General features: G+C 40.4%; 1 protein-coding gene across 1 annotated transcript in view; it reads left to right on the top strand.

Annotated features, from left to right (window-relative positions):
• The window catches only part of LOC128663743 (vasoactive intestinal polypeptide receptor-like), a 299,650-nt gene that overhangs the window by 273,195 nt on the left and 12,752 nt on the right, over positions 1-13,703 (top strand). The window contains exon 10 of the mRNA XM_053718222.1: positions 11,885-11,976. Within this exon, the coding sequence (XP_053574197.1) occupies positions 11,885-11,976 (92 nt within the window). The remainder of the gene's footprint in view (positions 1-11,884; positions 11,977-13,703) is intronic.

The following is a 13,703-nucleotide window of genomic DNA, read 5'->3' as shown; positions in this document are numbered from 1 at the left end:
AGGATTCATTTAGTTAATAAGAGTTAATTTATTTAGATTTATTTAATTAATATTTAAGTTAGGGGGGCGTTAGGGTTAGGGTTAGACTTAGGTTTAGGGGTTAATCATTTTATTACAGTGGCGGCGGTGTAGTGGGGGGCAGGATAGGGGTTAATAAATGTATTATAGGTGGCGACGGTGTAGGGGGGGCAGGATAGGGGTTAATAGGTTTAATATAGGTTGCGGCGGGTTCAGGGAGCGGCGGTTTAGGGGTTAAACTATTTATTTAGTTGCGGAGAGGTGCGGGATCAGCAGGATAGGGGTTAAGAATTTTATAATAGAGGGCGACGGTGTAGGGGGGGCAGGATAGGGGTTACTAGGTATACTGTAGGTGGCAGCGGTGTCCGGGAGCGGCGGTTTAGGGGTTAATACATTTATAAGAGTTGGGGCAGGGTCTAGGAGTGGCGGTTTAGGGGTTAATACATTTATAAGAGTTGCGGCGGGGTCTAGGAGCGGCGGTTTAGGGGTTAATACATTTATAAGAGTTGCGGCGGGGTCTAGGAGCGGCGGTTTAGGGGTTAGTAACTTTATTGAGTTGCGGGAGGCTCCGGGGGCGCCGGTATAGGGGGTAGAACAGTGTAGTTTAGTGTGAGTGCTTAGTGACAGGCTAGCAATAAAGCTGGGAAAAAGCCGAAGGGCAGCGAGATCGGATGAGTGATAACTCTCACAGTCCGCTGCTCATCGCCCGCGGCATTTTGACAGCTTTATTTGATAACTTAGGCGTATTTTTTCAGGTCCGCGGCGGCGATGTGAGGCGAGCTTAGGCGGGCGTATTGGGCCGGCGAAGCCAGAAAAGTAGACGGCTTGATAACTACCCCCCTTCATATGAGGCATCTATGTGTAGCCACCAATCAGCAGCTACTGAGCCTATCTAGATATGATTTTCAGCAAATTATATCAAGAGAACTAAGCAAATTAGATAATATAAGTAAATTAGAAAGTAGTTTAAAATAGCTCCTCTATCTGAATCATGAAAGAAATTTTTTTGGGTTTCATGTCCCTTTAAGATAAGTTGTTTTTTTAGCAGGACAGTTATCTGCTATCACACAATTCACAATATACATCATATAATGTGTGACAGACAGTGACTTTTAGAAATGCCAGAAAAATTAAATATTTTAGCAGCAGTGCTTTCAGGGGAATTTTTTTTAAGTATAGAATGTATGTACTATGTTGTAGTTTTTTTTTCATCTTTCACCACCAATGCAGGCTAGCCTAGCAAAGTGCTTAAACATAAATATATTACATAAATGTACTATTCTTACAAGGGACTTAGCAGGTAAAGGTTGTTAGTTATAACTTATTATTGTCATACATTATTTATAACAATAATTAATAACTAACAACCTTTACCTAAGGCTAAGTCCCTTGTAAAGTAATACTGTGTGACCCAGAGGCTATTGTAGTACAGTCCCTTGTTGTGTGTGAATCCTTAATCTCCTTCCTTATATTATACTTGGCTGAGTGGCTGTGACTGTCTTCCAGATAATTCCCTTGCAGCCATGCTCTCTGTCAGTCTCAGATTGTCACCATGCTTCCCACCCTGAGTCCTTCAGACAGTGTGGCCGTTAGCTCCCTGCATCATGTGTGCCTTACAGCAGGTCCAGGAAGTTCCAGCGCACTAATTTGTCCTGCCCCGTCTCACTGCCCCTTACCAATCGCAATATGCAAACACAGTCTTACGCTTCAGTCAGCAGTGATCCCTGTTTGATAGCTGTAGGGTAGCTTCTTTGGGAGTGCCCCCCCCCCCGGTTTTAAAAAAAAAATCGGTGTGACAGATACCGGCTACCCCAACTGGGTAGCTCCGCCAAAGAGCCTGCAGCTGTATAGTTGGAAAGTGATTATAGCCAGAGCCCACCCAAATAACCAGACAAGACCAGTATTCAGGTGAAACAAGAACAGACTTTATTGTGAATCACACACTGCTTATATACACATGCCTTATCTGATCCCAAGATCTCCCGCCATTCCTGCCCCTCCAGACAGTCTGGCGCCTCCATAGCAGCCATAGTCCCATAGAGTCCCAGTGATAAAGAAGTGTCAGTTTTGGGGTGATCCCGGGGAATCGGCAGCACTTCCAGTGTGTCATTGGAAATCTCTTGGTACCCAGATGCCACAGCTCAAAAAGCGGCATGATCCGTTACAGGGGACCGGAGTTACAGCCTGGGAAAGATAGAGAGGTGGGGGTGTCCCAACCCACCAGTTCCCAAGGAAGCTCCTTTCTGGCAATCACCACACCTCTGGTCCTCCCTAGGGGTTACCATTCCCCAAAAGAGCGGAGCTCTGGGGCAAAGGGCTGCTGGAGTGACCTGGGGTAAATGTTAGTGGGTGTCCGGGGTGATGCGGCTGACTGGCAGTTCCAGAAGCCTGGCCAGCCGGAGAGGGGTTAGGCGGGTGTCTGGGGTGATGTGGCTTACTGGCAGTTCCAGGAGCCTGGCCAGCAGAGAAGGTTTTTCCCAGACAGGGATCAGCTCTTTTGTGAGGAGGTACAAACAATAAAGTAGCAATATTAAGAGTCTGGGAGATCCTGAAAGCCCTGAGAAGGCCAAATCCATTGTAAAAGGGAGTGATCTGGCCAGTAGGGGGTGGGGGGTAGCTTTAGCAGTCTGGTATCCATGACAGTGCTCCCCCCTTCTAGTCCGGCAGACCCATCTAGACCCCAATGGGTCCGCTTGGGGCTGTCCGGTGGTGGCCCTCCAATTGTAGGTAGCCGGGAGAGGTCACCCCACACCTTACAATATCTCCCACCAGAAAACACCAAAACACATAAACCATACAGTACTTTACACCTTCCCTGGGTTCGTGGCATCACTGTTGCTCCCTGCTGGTATTCATCCCCTGCACCCTGGGGTGCAGGGATATCCACATAAGGCCTAGTCTCGTCACTCAGTTCCCCAAAACAGGGTTCCAGCTTGTGCCCCAGAATAGGTGTCCAACCACAAGCAAAACTAACAGAGTGAACTCCTGACTTTCCCATGAAAGGCATCGGCTGCTGGAGAGAAGACAGGGTAGCTAGGGCTGCTGCAGCCCAAGGTTGGAACCAGGGCAGACTGCACTGCATTCCTGGGGTTCACATGTGGGGGCTGTGGTCTCAATCCCCCCACTGGAAAATCCTCCTGGATGGGGAAAGGGCAGTGATAGTACCCACCTGCCCAGTTGTCAGCTCCACTGCTGGGTGAACACAGGGGGCCACCTCAGCCTCCTCCAGGACCACAGGGACAAACTCTGTCTGTGCAGTATCCACCACTCCTATAGTCCAGTAGTGGCGGTGAAGGGCAGCGATCAATCATCTTCTCAGGGCTCAGCTCCGGCCCTTCTGCTGTGGGGATGTCAGGGGCACCCTTCGTCACCTCCCCATCCACCTGAACCCTAATTCTGCACCAGGGTCCTCCACCTCCCAGAGTCTCTGGGAACTTGGGGAAATGGGGCAACCAAGGCTCTATGGCAAATGCCCTCCACACATTCCCGGGGCACCCACCTCCAAAAAGTTCCAGGGTCCATAGTTGGTAGGGAGGAGGCTGGTCTGCGTTCCTCTCTGAAAGTAACAGAGGCTTCTGTTACATCTCCCCCATTGGTATGGCTTTGAGTTAGTCGGATGGTTCAGCCCCAAACGCCTTTTCGCTTTGGTGGTTGGCCATTGCTGTTGGGGCGAGAGACTGGCTGTCTCCTCTCCCTGGAAGGGGTTCTGTCACTGGGGATAGAGATCAGCTACCTCCTCTCCCTGGAAACTGATCTGCCGCTGGTGAGGGAGGTCTGCTACCTCCGCTGCCTTGAAGTGGTTCTGCCACTGGGGAGAGAGACCAGCTGTCTCCTCTCCCTGGAAGGGGTTCTGTCACTGGGGAGGGAGGTTGGCTACCTCTGCTCCCTTGGAGTGGCTCTGCCTCTGGGGAGAGAGACTGTCTGTCTCCTCTCCCTGGAAGGGGTTCTGTTGCTGGGGAGAGAGTTCAGCTGGGGAGGGAGGTCGGCTACCTCCGCTCCCTTGGAGTGGCTCTGCTGCTGGGGAGATAGACTGGCTATCTCTTCTCCCTGGAAAGGGTTCTGTCACTGGGGAGGGAGGTCAGCTACCTTCACTCAATAAGGATTGATCTGCTGGTGGGGAGAGAGACCGGCTGTCTCCTCTCCCTGGAAGGGGTTCTGTTGCTGGGGAGGAAGGTCAGCTACCTCCCCTCCCTGGGGATGGCTCTGCCGCTGGGGAGAGAGACCGGCTGTCTCCGCTCCCTGGAAGGGGTACTGTTGCTGTGGAGGGATGTTGGCTACCTCCACTCCCTGGGGATGGCTCTGCTGCTGGGGAGAGAGACCGGCTATCTTTTCTCCCAGAAAGGGGTTCTGTTGCTGGGAAGGGAAGTCGGCTACCTCCGCTCCCTGGGGATGGCTCTGCCACTAGGGAGAGAGACAGGCTGTCTCCTCTCCTGGGAAGGGGTTCTGTTGCTGGTGAGGGAGGTCGGCTACCTCCACTCCTTGGGGATGGCTCTGCCGCTGGGGAGAGAAACTGGCGGTATCTTTTCCCTAGAATTGGCTCTGCCACTGGGGAGAGTGACCGACTGTCTACTCTCCCAGGAAAGGGTTGTGTTGCTGAGGAGGGAGGTTGGCTACCTCCGCTCCCTGGGGGTGGCTCTGCTGCTGGGGAGAGAGACCAGCTGTCTCCTCTCCCTGGAACTGCCTCTGCTGTTGGTGAGAGAGACCGGCTGTCTCCTCTCCCGGGAAGGGGTTCTGTTTCTGGGGAGGGAGGAAGGCTACCTCTGCTCCCTAGAGATGGCTCTGCTGCTGGACAGAGAGACCGGCGGTCGGGCAGATAGACCGGCTGTCTGCTCTCCCTGGAACTGGCTCTGCCACTTGGGGGATGAGATGATTTCTCCACCCCTTGAACCCTCGACCAGCTGCCGATTAGATGCATCCCTCCATCCCATCTCGACCTGTGCAGAAACAGGTTTGTCGAGATGTTCCAGTATTTGCTGCCTATGCCATAGGAGATGCATGTAGAGGGGGTAGAGCCCCTCCTCTCCCTTGTGTCCGAGAGCTGTGGCCGGTGCTGGGTGCTGGTGCCATTTCTTCAGGTAGAGTCTCCCTTGTCTGTCCCTCCTCAAAGGAAAAGTCAATTAAATCCACAATCTAAGGGTCCTGGGTCTGGAGAGAGAGGATGACTACCTCCTCTCCCTTGGACTCCAGAGATCTCACAGGTGTAGGGAAGAAGTCAGCAGCTCTCTGCCCTGTTGCCAGCAATTCTGCTGGGGTGGCTTCTTAGTCCAAGACCATAAGCTTGGGCCAGGCTGCTGATCGTGGTCTAGCAGCTCCTGGTAGCTCATTCCTTGTTGCCACTCCTCTGAGGAAAATTCCCATAAATCCCTGATTGCTGCACCATAGCTCACTGCAGAATCTGTGGCATACTGCTGAATGAGATCTAGCAGTCTCTCGTATTTCTTTTCCATCTCCCATTCCTGGAGAACCATAGATACCAGATCGGCTTGCAGCCAGGGTACCTCTGAGAGATTCAGCAGTTTCTCTCGGGAAATGCTAATTTCCCCCACTCTCAGTTTTGCAGAGCTCCTGAAGTCTAGGTCCTCTGTCATCTTTATGTGTGTGTGTTATGTCAGAAATCTTTTGCAAACATATTTACATGTCCCTAAATTCCTTTTTTTTTGTTCTAAACAATGTTATCTTTCATATCTCTGTGTTTATTTATACTGCTATATCTATATAGTGTAAATTTATTATTATTCTGAGTAGGAATAATTGCGAATATAACATGTAATCAGGGTATCATATGTATTTATTTGCAATCAATGTATATTTTAAGAGTTGGGCCAGTTTTCTCTCTGTACATGTGTAGATTGTGATTGCAATCTAGTTTGAAAAACCACCCTTTCACAGGTGTTATAAATTGGGCTGGCATATAAAATGACATTTCTTACTGAAAAAGAAATTCAAGAGAAGGACGAAATACACTGAAAATAGCATGACAGTAAAGAGGTGATTTTAATTTCTGCTGTATCTGAATCATGACAGTTTAATGTTAGGTGGGCTATCCCTTTGAGCTATCAGCTTAAGATTATATTGAATCAAACATCAATTCAAATTTTAAAATCATTGTTTAAAATATTACACTGTGTCCTAATGTCAGTATCAATGTTTATCTTAATACTAATTTCACATATACATACTTCAAAAGTATAATAATAAATGTAACAAATGGCACTTACATGTTCTGATGAGTGATCAATGACTCAAGTATAGAGCAATTTGATTTTTTAGTGATAGTATAAAATGTATATTTCAATCATATTGGCTGATGTCAATAATCATGTGATTATGCAATTACCAAAAAGTTGTGGAAAACTACTACTTTGTGGCTTCTTTATGAGTTTGAGTATTGCGTCAAATATGACGCAATAAGGAAACCTCTGAACAGCCAAGTTGCAACATATTTGGTGTGAATTGGAGAGTGAAGTATTCAAATTATTATTAATATTGTACATACATACTTTTGTAAATATGTATGTACAGTATGTATATATATATATATATATATATATATATATTGTATATACTGTATATATGTATATATATGTATCTATATGCATGTAAATATATATGTAAATATATATGTACTGTATATATATATATACAGTATATATGTGTGTAAATATATATGTATATATATATATGTACATGTATATATATATATATATATATATATATATATATATATACTTGTATATATGTATATATGTAAGCATATATGTATACGTAAATATATAGATTATATATATATATATATATATATATATATATATACATATTTATGTATCTATGTATATATATATATGTATATATGTGTGTAAATATGTATGTATATATATATATATATTATTCTTTTCATATTTATTTTTTTAAATAATGTTATTTCTGATCTTAAACGGACATCAAACTCATATCAGAAATATTATTATCAAGATATAGAAGACCATCTCAAATAACATTACAACCTTTGTATTTTTATTATTCCTCAGATATCCTTTTTAGTAGAAATAGCCAATCAAATAAATCATCTATGTTCAGTCATCAATCAGCAGCTACATAGTTTATGTGCATATGCTCTTCATCAAAGGATATTTAAAAAATGAAGAAAAATAAAATAGATATAAAACCAAAGAATAATTTACCACATAGCATGCTATTTATACAGCATTCAACATATATTTTGCTTTTCATATACCTTCAAAATAATATTTAAATGAATACAGCTACACTATAATTTTGATTAAATACATTTATTTTAAATAAATTAAAACTTTTTTTTCTCAAACTTCAAACTTTTATAAAAAATGATATATGGCCTCCTGTATCCCCCCGCACTGGAGTGGCAACAATCTGGAGCCCCTCCGACAGTTGTTGGAAAAATTATTGCAGGAAGGGCTCGGTCTGTGTTCCCTGATCACGAGCTATAAAAAGACAAAATAAAATATGATCTACAAATTCATTATCAAGATACAATTGTAAAAACCTAATATTAAGTTTTCTTACATTCTACTCCAGCCACCTCATCCTCTGCCAGTGCTGGCAAGATTTACAGGAGTAGCGCACGGGATGGATTCCTGGTCAGCTGTCAAAAATCAAGCACAAACACAAATCATTTTTAGTATGAGGAATATGTGACAAGGCCTATATTATACACATCATTGATAAAAAACACAAAATAAAAAAATATGTTCTACTAATTATTTATCAAGTGTTAAAACATAATATATTTTCTTACATAGTGTTAAAGCCACCTCATCATCTGCCAGCGCAGGCGAGATGGCTGGGGCAGGATCCTCCCCCGTACTTAGTTGTCTGTCAGAGATGAAGCACAAACACAAATCATTGTTAGTATGAGGAATATGTGACAAGGCCTATATTATACACATCATTTTTGTAGACTGTTATAAACACTTGATAAAAAACTTGTACAAACATTTCAATTCTAAAACACAATCCATTACATCCTGAATGAACCTGTAGAAATATCCATTTGTAATGTTAAATACTGCAAACATAGTATTATACTTGAAAATTACCTTGGATATCAGGGACGTCCACATCTGTCCCTGACTCATCCTCGGGACGACCCTCAAGCAGTGTCAATGGCAGCGGGGAGAAGAGCAGTTGCTATTTGGTGTCGCCATTGACACTGGCCTGACGTACCGGGGATTCTGTCTCTTGGTTTCTGAGATCTGTGAACATATAAAGTTGTATGTCAACATTAGATCCATGTGATATTTTTTCTTTTGTGTAATGTATCTGCAGCTGTAATGCATGTAATCTTTATTTCCTCTGATGAACATAGCAACCTAATATATATATATATATATATATATATATATATATATATATATATATACAGGGAGTGCAGAATTATTAGGCAAGTTGTATTTTTGAGGATTAATTTTATTATTGAACAACAACCATGTTCTCAATGAACCCAAAAAACTCATTAATATCAAAGCTGAATAGTTTTGGAAGTAGTTTTTAGTTTGTTTTTAGTTATAGCTATTTTAGGGGGATATCTGTGTGTGCAGGTGACTATTACTGTGCATAATTATTAGGCAACTTAACAAAAAACAAATATATACCCATTTCAATTATTTATTTTTACCAGTGAAACCAATATAACATCTCAACATTCACAAATATACATTTCTGACATTCAAAAACAAAACAAAAACAAATCAGTGACCAATATAGCCACCTTTCTTTGCAAGGACACTCAAAAGCCTGCCATCCATGGATTTTGTCAGTGTTTTGATCTGTTCACCATCAACATTGCGTGCAGCAGCAACCACAGCCTCCCAGACACTGTTCAGAGAGGTGTACTGTTTTCCCTCCTTGTAAATCTCACATTTGATGATGGACCACAGGTTCTCAATGGGGTTCAGATCAGGTGAACAAGGAGGCCATGTCATTAGATTTTCTACTTTTATACCCTTTCTTGCCAGCCACGCTGTGGAGTACTTGGACGCGTGTGATGGAGCATTGTCCTGCATGAAAATCATGTTTTTCTTGAAGGATGCAGACTTCTTCCTGTACCACTGCTTGAAGAAGGTGTCTTCCAGAAACTGGCAGTAGGACTGGGAGTTGAGCTTGACTCCATCCTCTACCCGAAAAGGCCCCACAAGCTCATCTTTGATGATACCAGCCCAAACCAGTACTCCACATCCACCTTGCTGGCGTCTGAGTCGGATTGGAGCTCTCTGCCCTTTACCAATCCAGCCACGAGCCCATCCATCTGGCCCATCAAGACTCACTCTCATTTCATCAGTCCATAAAACCTTAGAAAAATCAGTCTTGAGATATTTCTTGGCCCAGTCTTGACATTTCAGCTTGTGTGTCTTGTTCAGTGGTGGTCGTCTTTCAGCCTTTCTTACCTTGGCCATGTCTCTGAGTATTGCACACCTTGTGCTTTTGGGCACTCCAGTGATGTTGCAGCTTTGAAATATGGCCAAACTGGTGGCAAGTGGCATCTTGGCAGCTGCACGCTTGACTTTTCTCAGTTCATGGGCAGTTATTTTGCGCCTTGGTTTTTCCACACGCTTCTTGCGACCCTGTTGACTATTTTGAATGAAACGCTTGATTGTTCGATGATCACGCTTCAGAAGCTTTGCAATTTTAAGAGTGCTGCATCCCTCTGCAAGATATCTCACTGTTTTTTACTCTTCTGAGCCTGTCAAGTCCTTCTTTTGACCCATTTTACCAAAGGAAAGGAAGTTGCCTAATAATTATGCACACCTGATATAGGGTGTTGATGTCATTAGACCACACCCCTTCTCATTACAGAGATGCACATCACCTAATATGCTTAATTGGTAGTAGGCTTTCGAGCCTATACAGCTTGGAGTGAGACAACATGCATAAAGAGGATGATGTGGTCAAAATACTCATTTGCCTAATAATTCTGCACTCCCTGTGTATATATATATATATATATATATATATATATATATTTATATATATGGCTTGAAAGAGGACAATTAAATCAGCACTAAGTGTATCACCCTTGGCCCACGGCTCTAATTTTAGAGAATAAACCTGCTGCCTAATACCTGGAATAATGATAGATAAAAGGTCCCCACCTTGGACTATCTTATTCCTAGCTTGTTTGAAAAATTGGTGAAAAGATAGGTATCCAGGCGCTTAGCTTATATGACCGTATACAGATGTAATTAATTATATATGTATGACAGAGGATAGATGCTATTTGGTTAAAAAGATAGCTAGGTAGGTGTATGAAACTACATAGATAAAAATAAAAAACAACCAAATAAATAAATAAATTAATAAATATGCGAATAAATAAATAAGTTAATATTCTTCCTGTGGTATTTCAAAACGTGGTGAAGCACACCACAGAAAATAATTCATACAATGTATAGAGAAATAGAACAGATAATATGGTCCAACAGAGTACATATATATGGAAAACGTATTAACTTTGTCAATTGATACAAAATAAATCAATGTATTTAATGAATTAAATGAATTGATCAAGTCCCAGGTTAATTAAAATCCACCTTCTTCTTAAAGGCTAATGAAAATTAATGATGAATGAGTCAATATTTGTAATGTGATATCCGTATAAGAAAACACACTCTTAGGTTCCCAAATTTGCTTGGTATGCAGTCTTATTCTTATGTGATTCAAAAAATGGAGACAGATGCCTACTTACAGCAGGTGACCTCAATCCTATGAGGTAAGTGAATGCGTCCCTTAAAGGAATGGATGTCCCTCAGCAATCCCAGAAACCGCTTCTGTGTCTCCTCAATATGGTAGAATGGATCTCTTTTGTTGCAGATTCGGTCAAATATCCTCCTCTCAGTAGTATGATGTATCATAAACATATAAGAAAGGGGATACAAATACAAACCAGTAGTGCAACACTGTATGTACTTTAAAAGATTATTTTATTTACTCAATATTAAAAATGCTCACATTTATAACCCTCAATCCAATATGAGGTATCACAAAGGCATATAGTAAATGTTTGTTACATCAGTAGCAGTTTTCCAAAAACATGTGTGTCAAAAGCAAATACACCATACACACAGAGTGAGGTAGTAAGGTAGTAAAAAAAGCGGTTTTCAAAATAAGTTGAATAAAGTCTCTTGGAATCAACTCCTAACGCGTTTCAAAGGTACTTAGAAAATGGGTTACCTTCTTCTTCAGAGGATTAATTCAATTCAATTGAATTAATCCTCTAAAGAAGAAGGTAACCCATTTTCAAAGATGTAACAATCCATAAGTAATAATGTATTTTTCATTTTTATCCCTATATCTACTAGTGCACCAAATTTGGAGTAATAATATTGTTTGATTTAGAAAGAGTATACAATTTTAATAGTTTTAAATTTACTTTTTTATGTAATATGCTTCATTCGCTTGCAGCATCAAACATAAGCTTTCTGTGTTTTCAGACTCCCATTGATTTCTATGGCATCCACGGCCTCAAGTGAAAACTAGGTACGCTGGGTCGGAATAGACGCAAGCGTACCTGTTAAATTTTTGATTAATTGAAAAAAAAGTCAAATAGAGTCGGATGTGAATTTGAAACATCTGTAATGACGCAAGCATCGATCAGATTAAGATTGCGGGATCTTATATTTCATCACACATTTCAACATTTGACAATCTTGACGCTTTAACTACGGTGGATCAATCTTGCGTCAATTATGATGCGGGATTCCAGCGTATTATCAGTTGATGCTTTAATAAACATCCCCCATAGTATTTGTGTTAATAACGCAGTTTTTGTTTTATCTTAATCTGCATGGAGTGGGAATCATTTAATATCCTTAAATGTTACTCTTTCTTCCAGCTAAATTTTCTCATATTTCTGAATGTGGTCAGAATTCTTATACAGAAAATCCGCTGCCCAGATATTGGTGCAAACTACAAACAGCAGTACATGTACGTAACAATAGAAGAACAGGTCAGTGTGTAATAATAGTATTCCGTAATATCAAATTAATCAGAAAAATTACATGTGAGATATACTGGTTCAACTCACATCTAACAGTCTTAACAGGATGTTCTAAAAAAAGGAGATGAATTTTCAATGGGCTGACAAGGCATTAGATTGTTCATAAAAAGTAATGGGATCAGCTAAATTACATATCACCAAGTTCAAGTATTATCCACACAGTAAGAAGCTCTCTGAAGCAAATACAAATTATTTTTCAAATCACAATTTAAATTGCATTTGTTTGAGGTGTAAAAGTACACACAAATATGATATATATATGTTATTAATATTACCTTTATCTATAAAAGTATATTATGTGATAGGAGAAATGCGTGTAATTTTCAATGACACACTTTCTTATAACTTGTTAAAGATAATAAACACAACCTGAATCCTTTTGGTTGCTATCAGTCTATTAATTATACCGACACCAGATGAATAACAAAAATTAGCTTTATTAAAAGATTTTGATTGGAAAATAATCAGTAGTAATCAAAATATATACAGTGAAATAATGAAATAACCTATAATCCTATAATAATCAATTAAAGCAGTTACATTAGGAAAACAGAATTAACGCAGAAACTAAACAATAAAGATAATGAAATCATATTTTTTTAAATAACACAAAAATTGGCTTAATAATAAAAACGAAATATTTGATTATAAACCCTTTAAGGTAATTCTCAGAGAATCAGGTAAATTAATAATCATGACAAACCGTCAGATAATAATTTATCACAATTCCTGATTCACCTGGCGTTATTGTCGACTAATAAGACCAGGTGGTAGAAATTATCAAAAGAAAAACACAAAGCTATAAAACAATGAATTAATGTACCTGATTAAATAGAGAAATATATTTTAAATAAATGTAAGGTGTAAATCTTAATGATATTAACATTTAAGGTGACTTAATTTTATACATCACCAAAGTAAATAAATCCCTCTTTTTCAAACAGGAATCAAGCTGTTAGATCGTAGGTCTGTCCGAGTAGGCTAAACTAGCCTCAGCAGTTATAATCCAATAATCTCTGACCTCTGTAGTTGATTAGCTAATTACCAACTCCATATATGATGTGACCAGTTCCAAAATACAGGAAAAACCACCCCCTCCCATTGGGATAGACCCTATATATCACCATTCTCTATTCTAGGAGAAGTCATTGATTATAATGTTTAATCATTAATTAACATAAAATTAATTAGATGAAATATTATTGTTCTGGCAGTAGATGGCTCTCGCATACAGGGTAAAAATTCAAGAAAAATATTTATTTTATTTATGTTGGCCCCAACATTCCTAGACTATAATCAAGGTTATAAATTGCACTTATTATATAATAAGCGACAAGCTGGAGCCTAAGCAAGTAAACTGATCAGAACTACCTTGAATAATGAAAAATATATTGATAGAAAAACTCAGCACACATAAACTTTCGTCCTCTAGCTGTGAAAAACTGTCAAATGCATACAGAAAAGAGGTGGCATTCAAGAACTTAGAAATTAGCATATGAGCCTTCCTAGGTTTAGCTTTTAACTAAGCATACCAAGAGAAGAAAGCAAATATGATTATAAAAGTAATTTGGAAAGTTGTTTAAAATTGCATGATCTAAATCTTGAAAGTTTAATTTTGACTAGACTGTCCCTTTAACAAATTAATTTATACTGC

Source organism: Bombina bombina, chromosome 1 (assembly GCF_027579735.1).
Source record: "Bombina bombina isolate aBomBom1 chromosome 1, aBomBom1.pri, whole genome shotgun sequence".
Lineage (NCBI taxonomy): Eukaryota > Metazoa > Chordata > Amphibia > Anura > Bombinatoridae > Bombina > Bombina bombina.
Note: the sequence above shows the minus strand (reverse complement) of the source record. Positions and strands in the feature narration are given on the sequence as shown.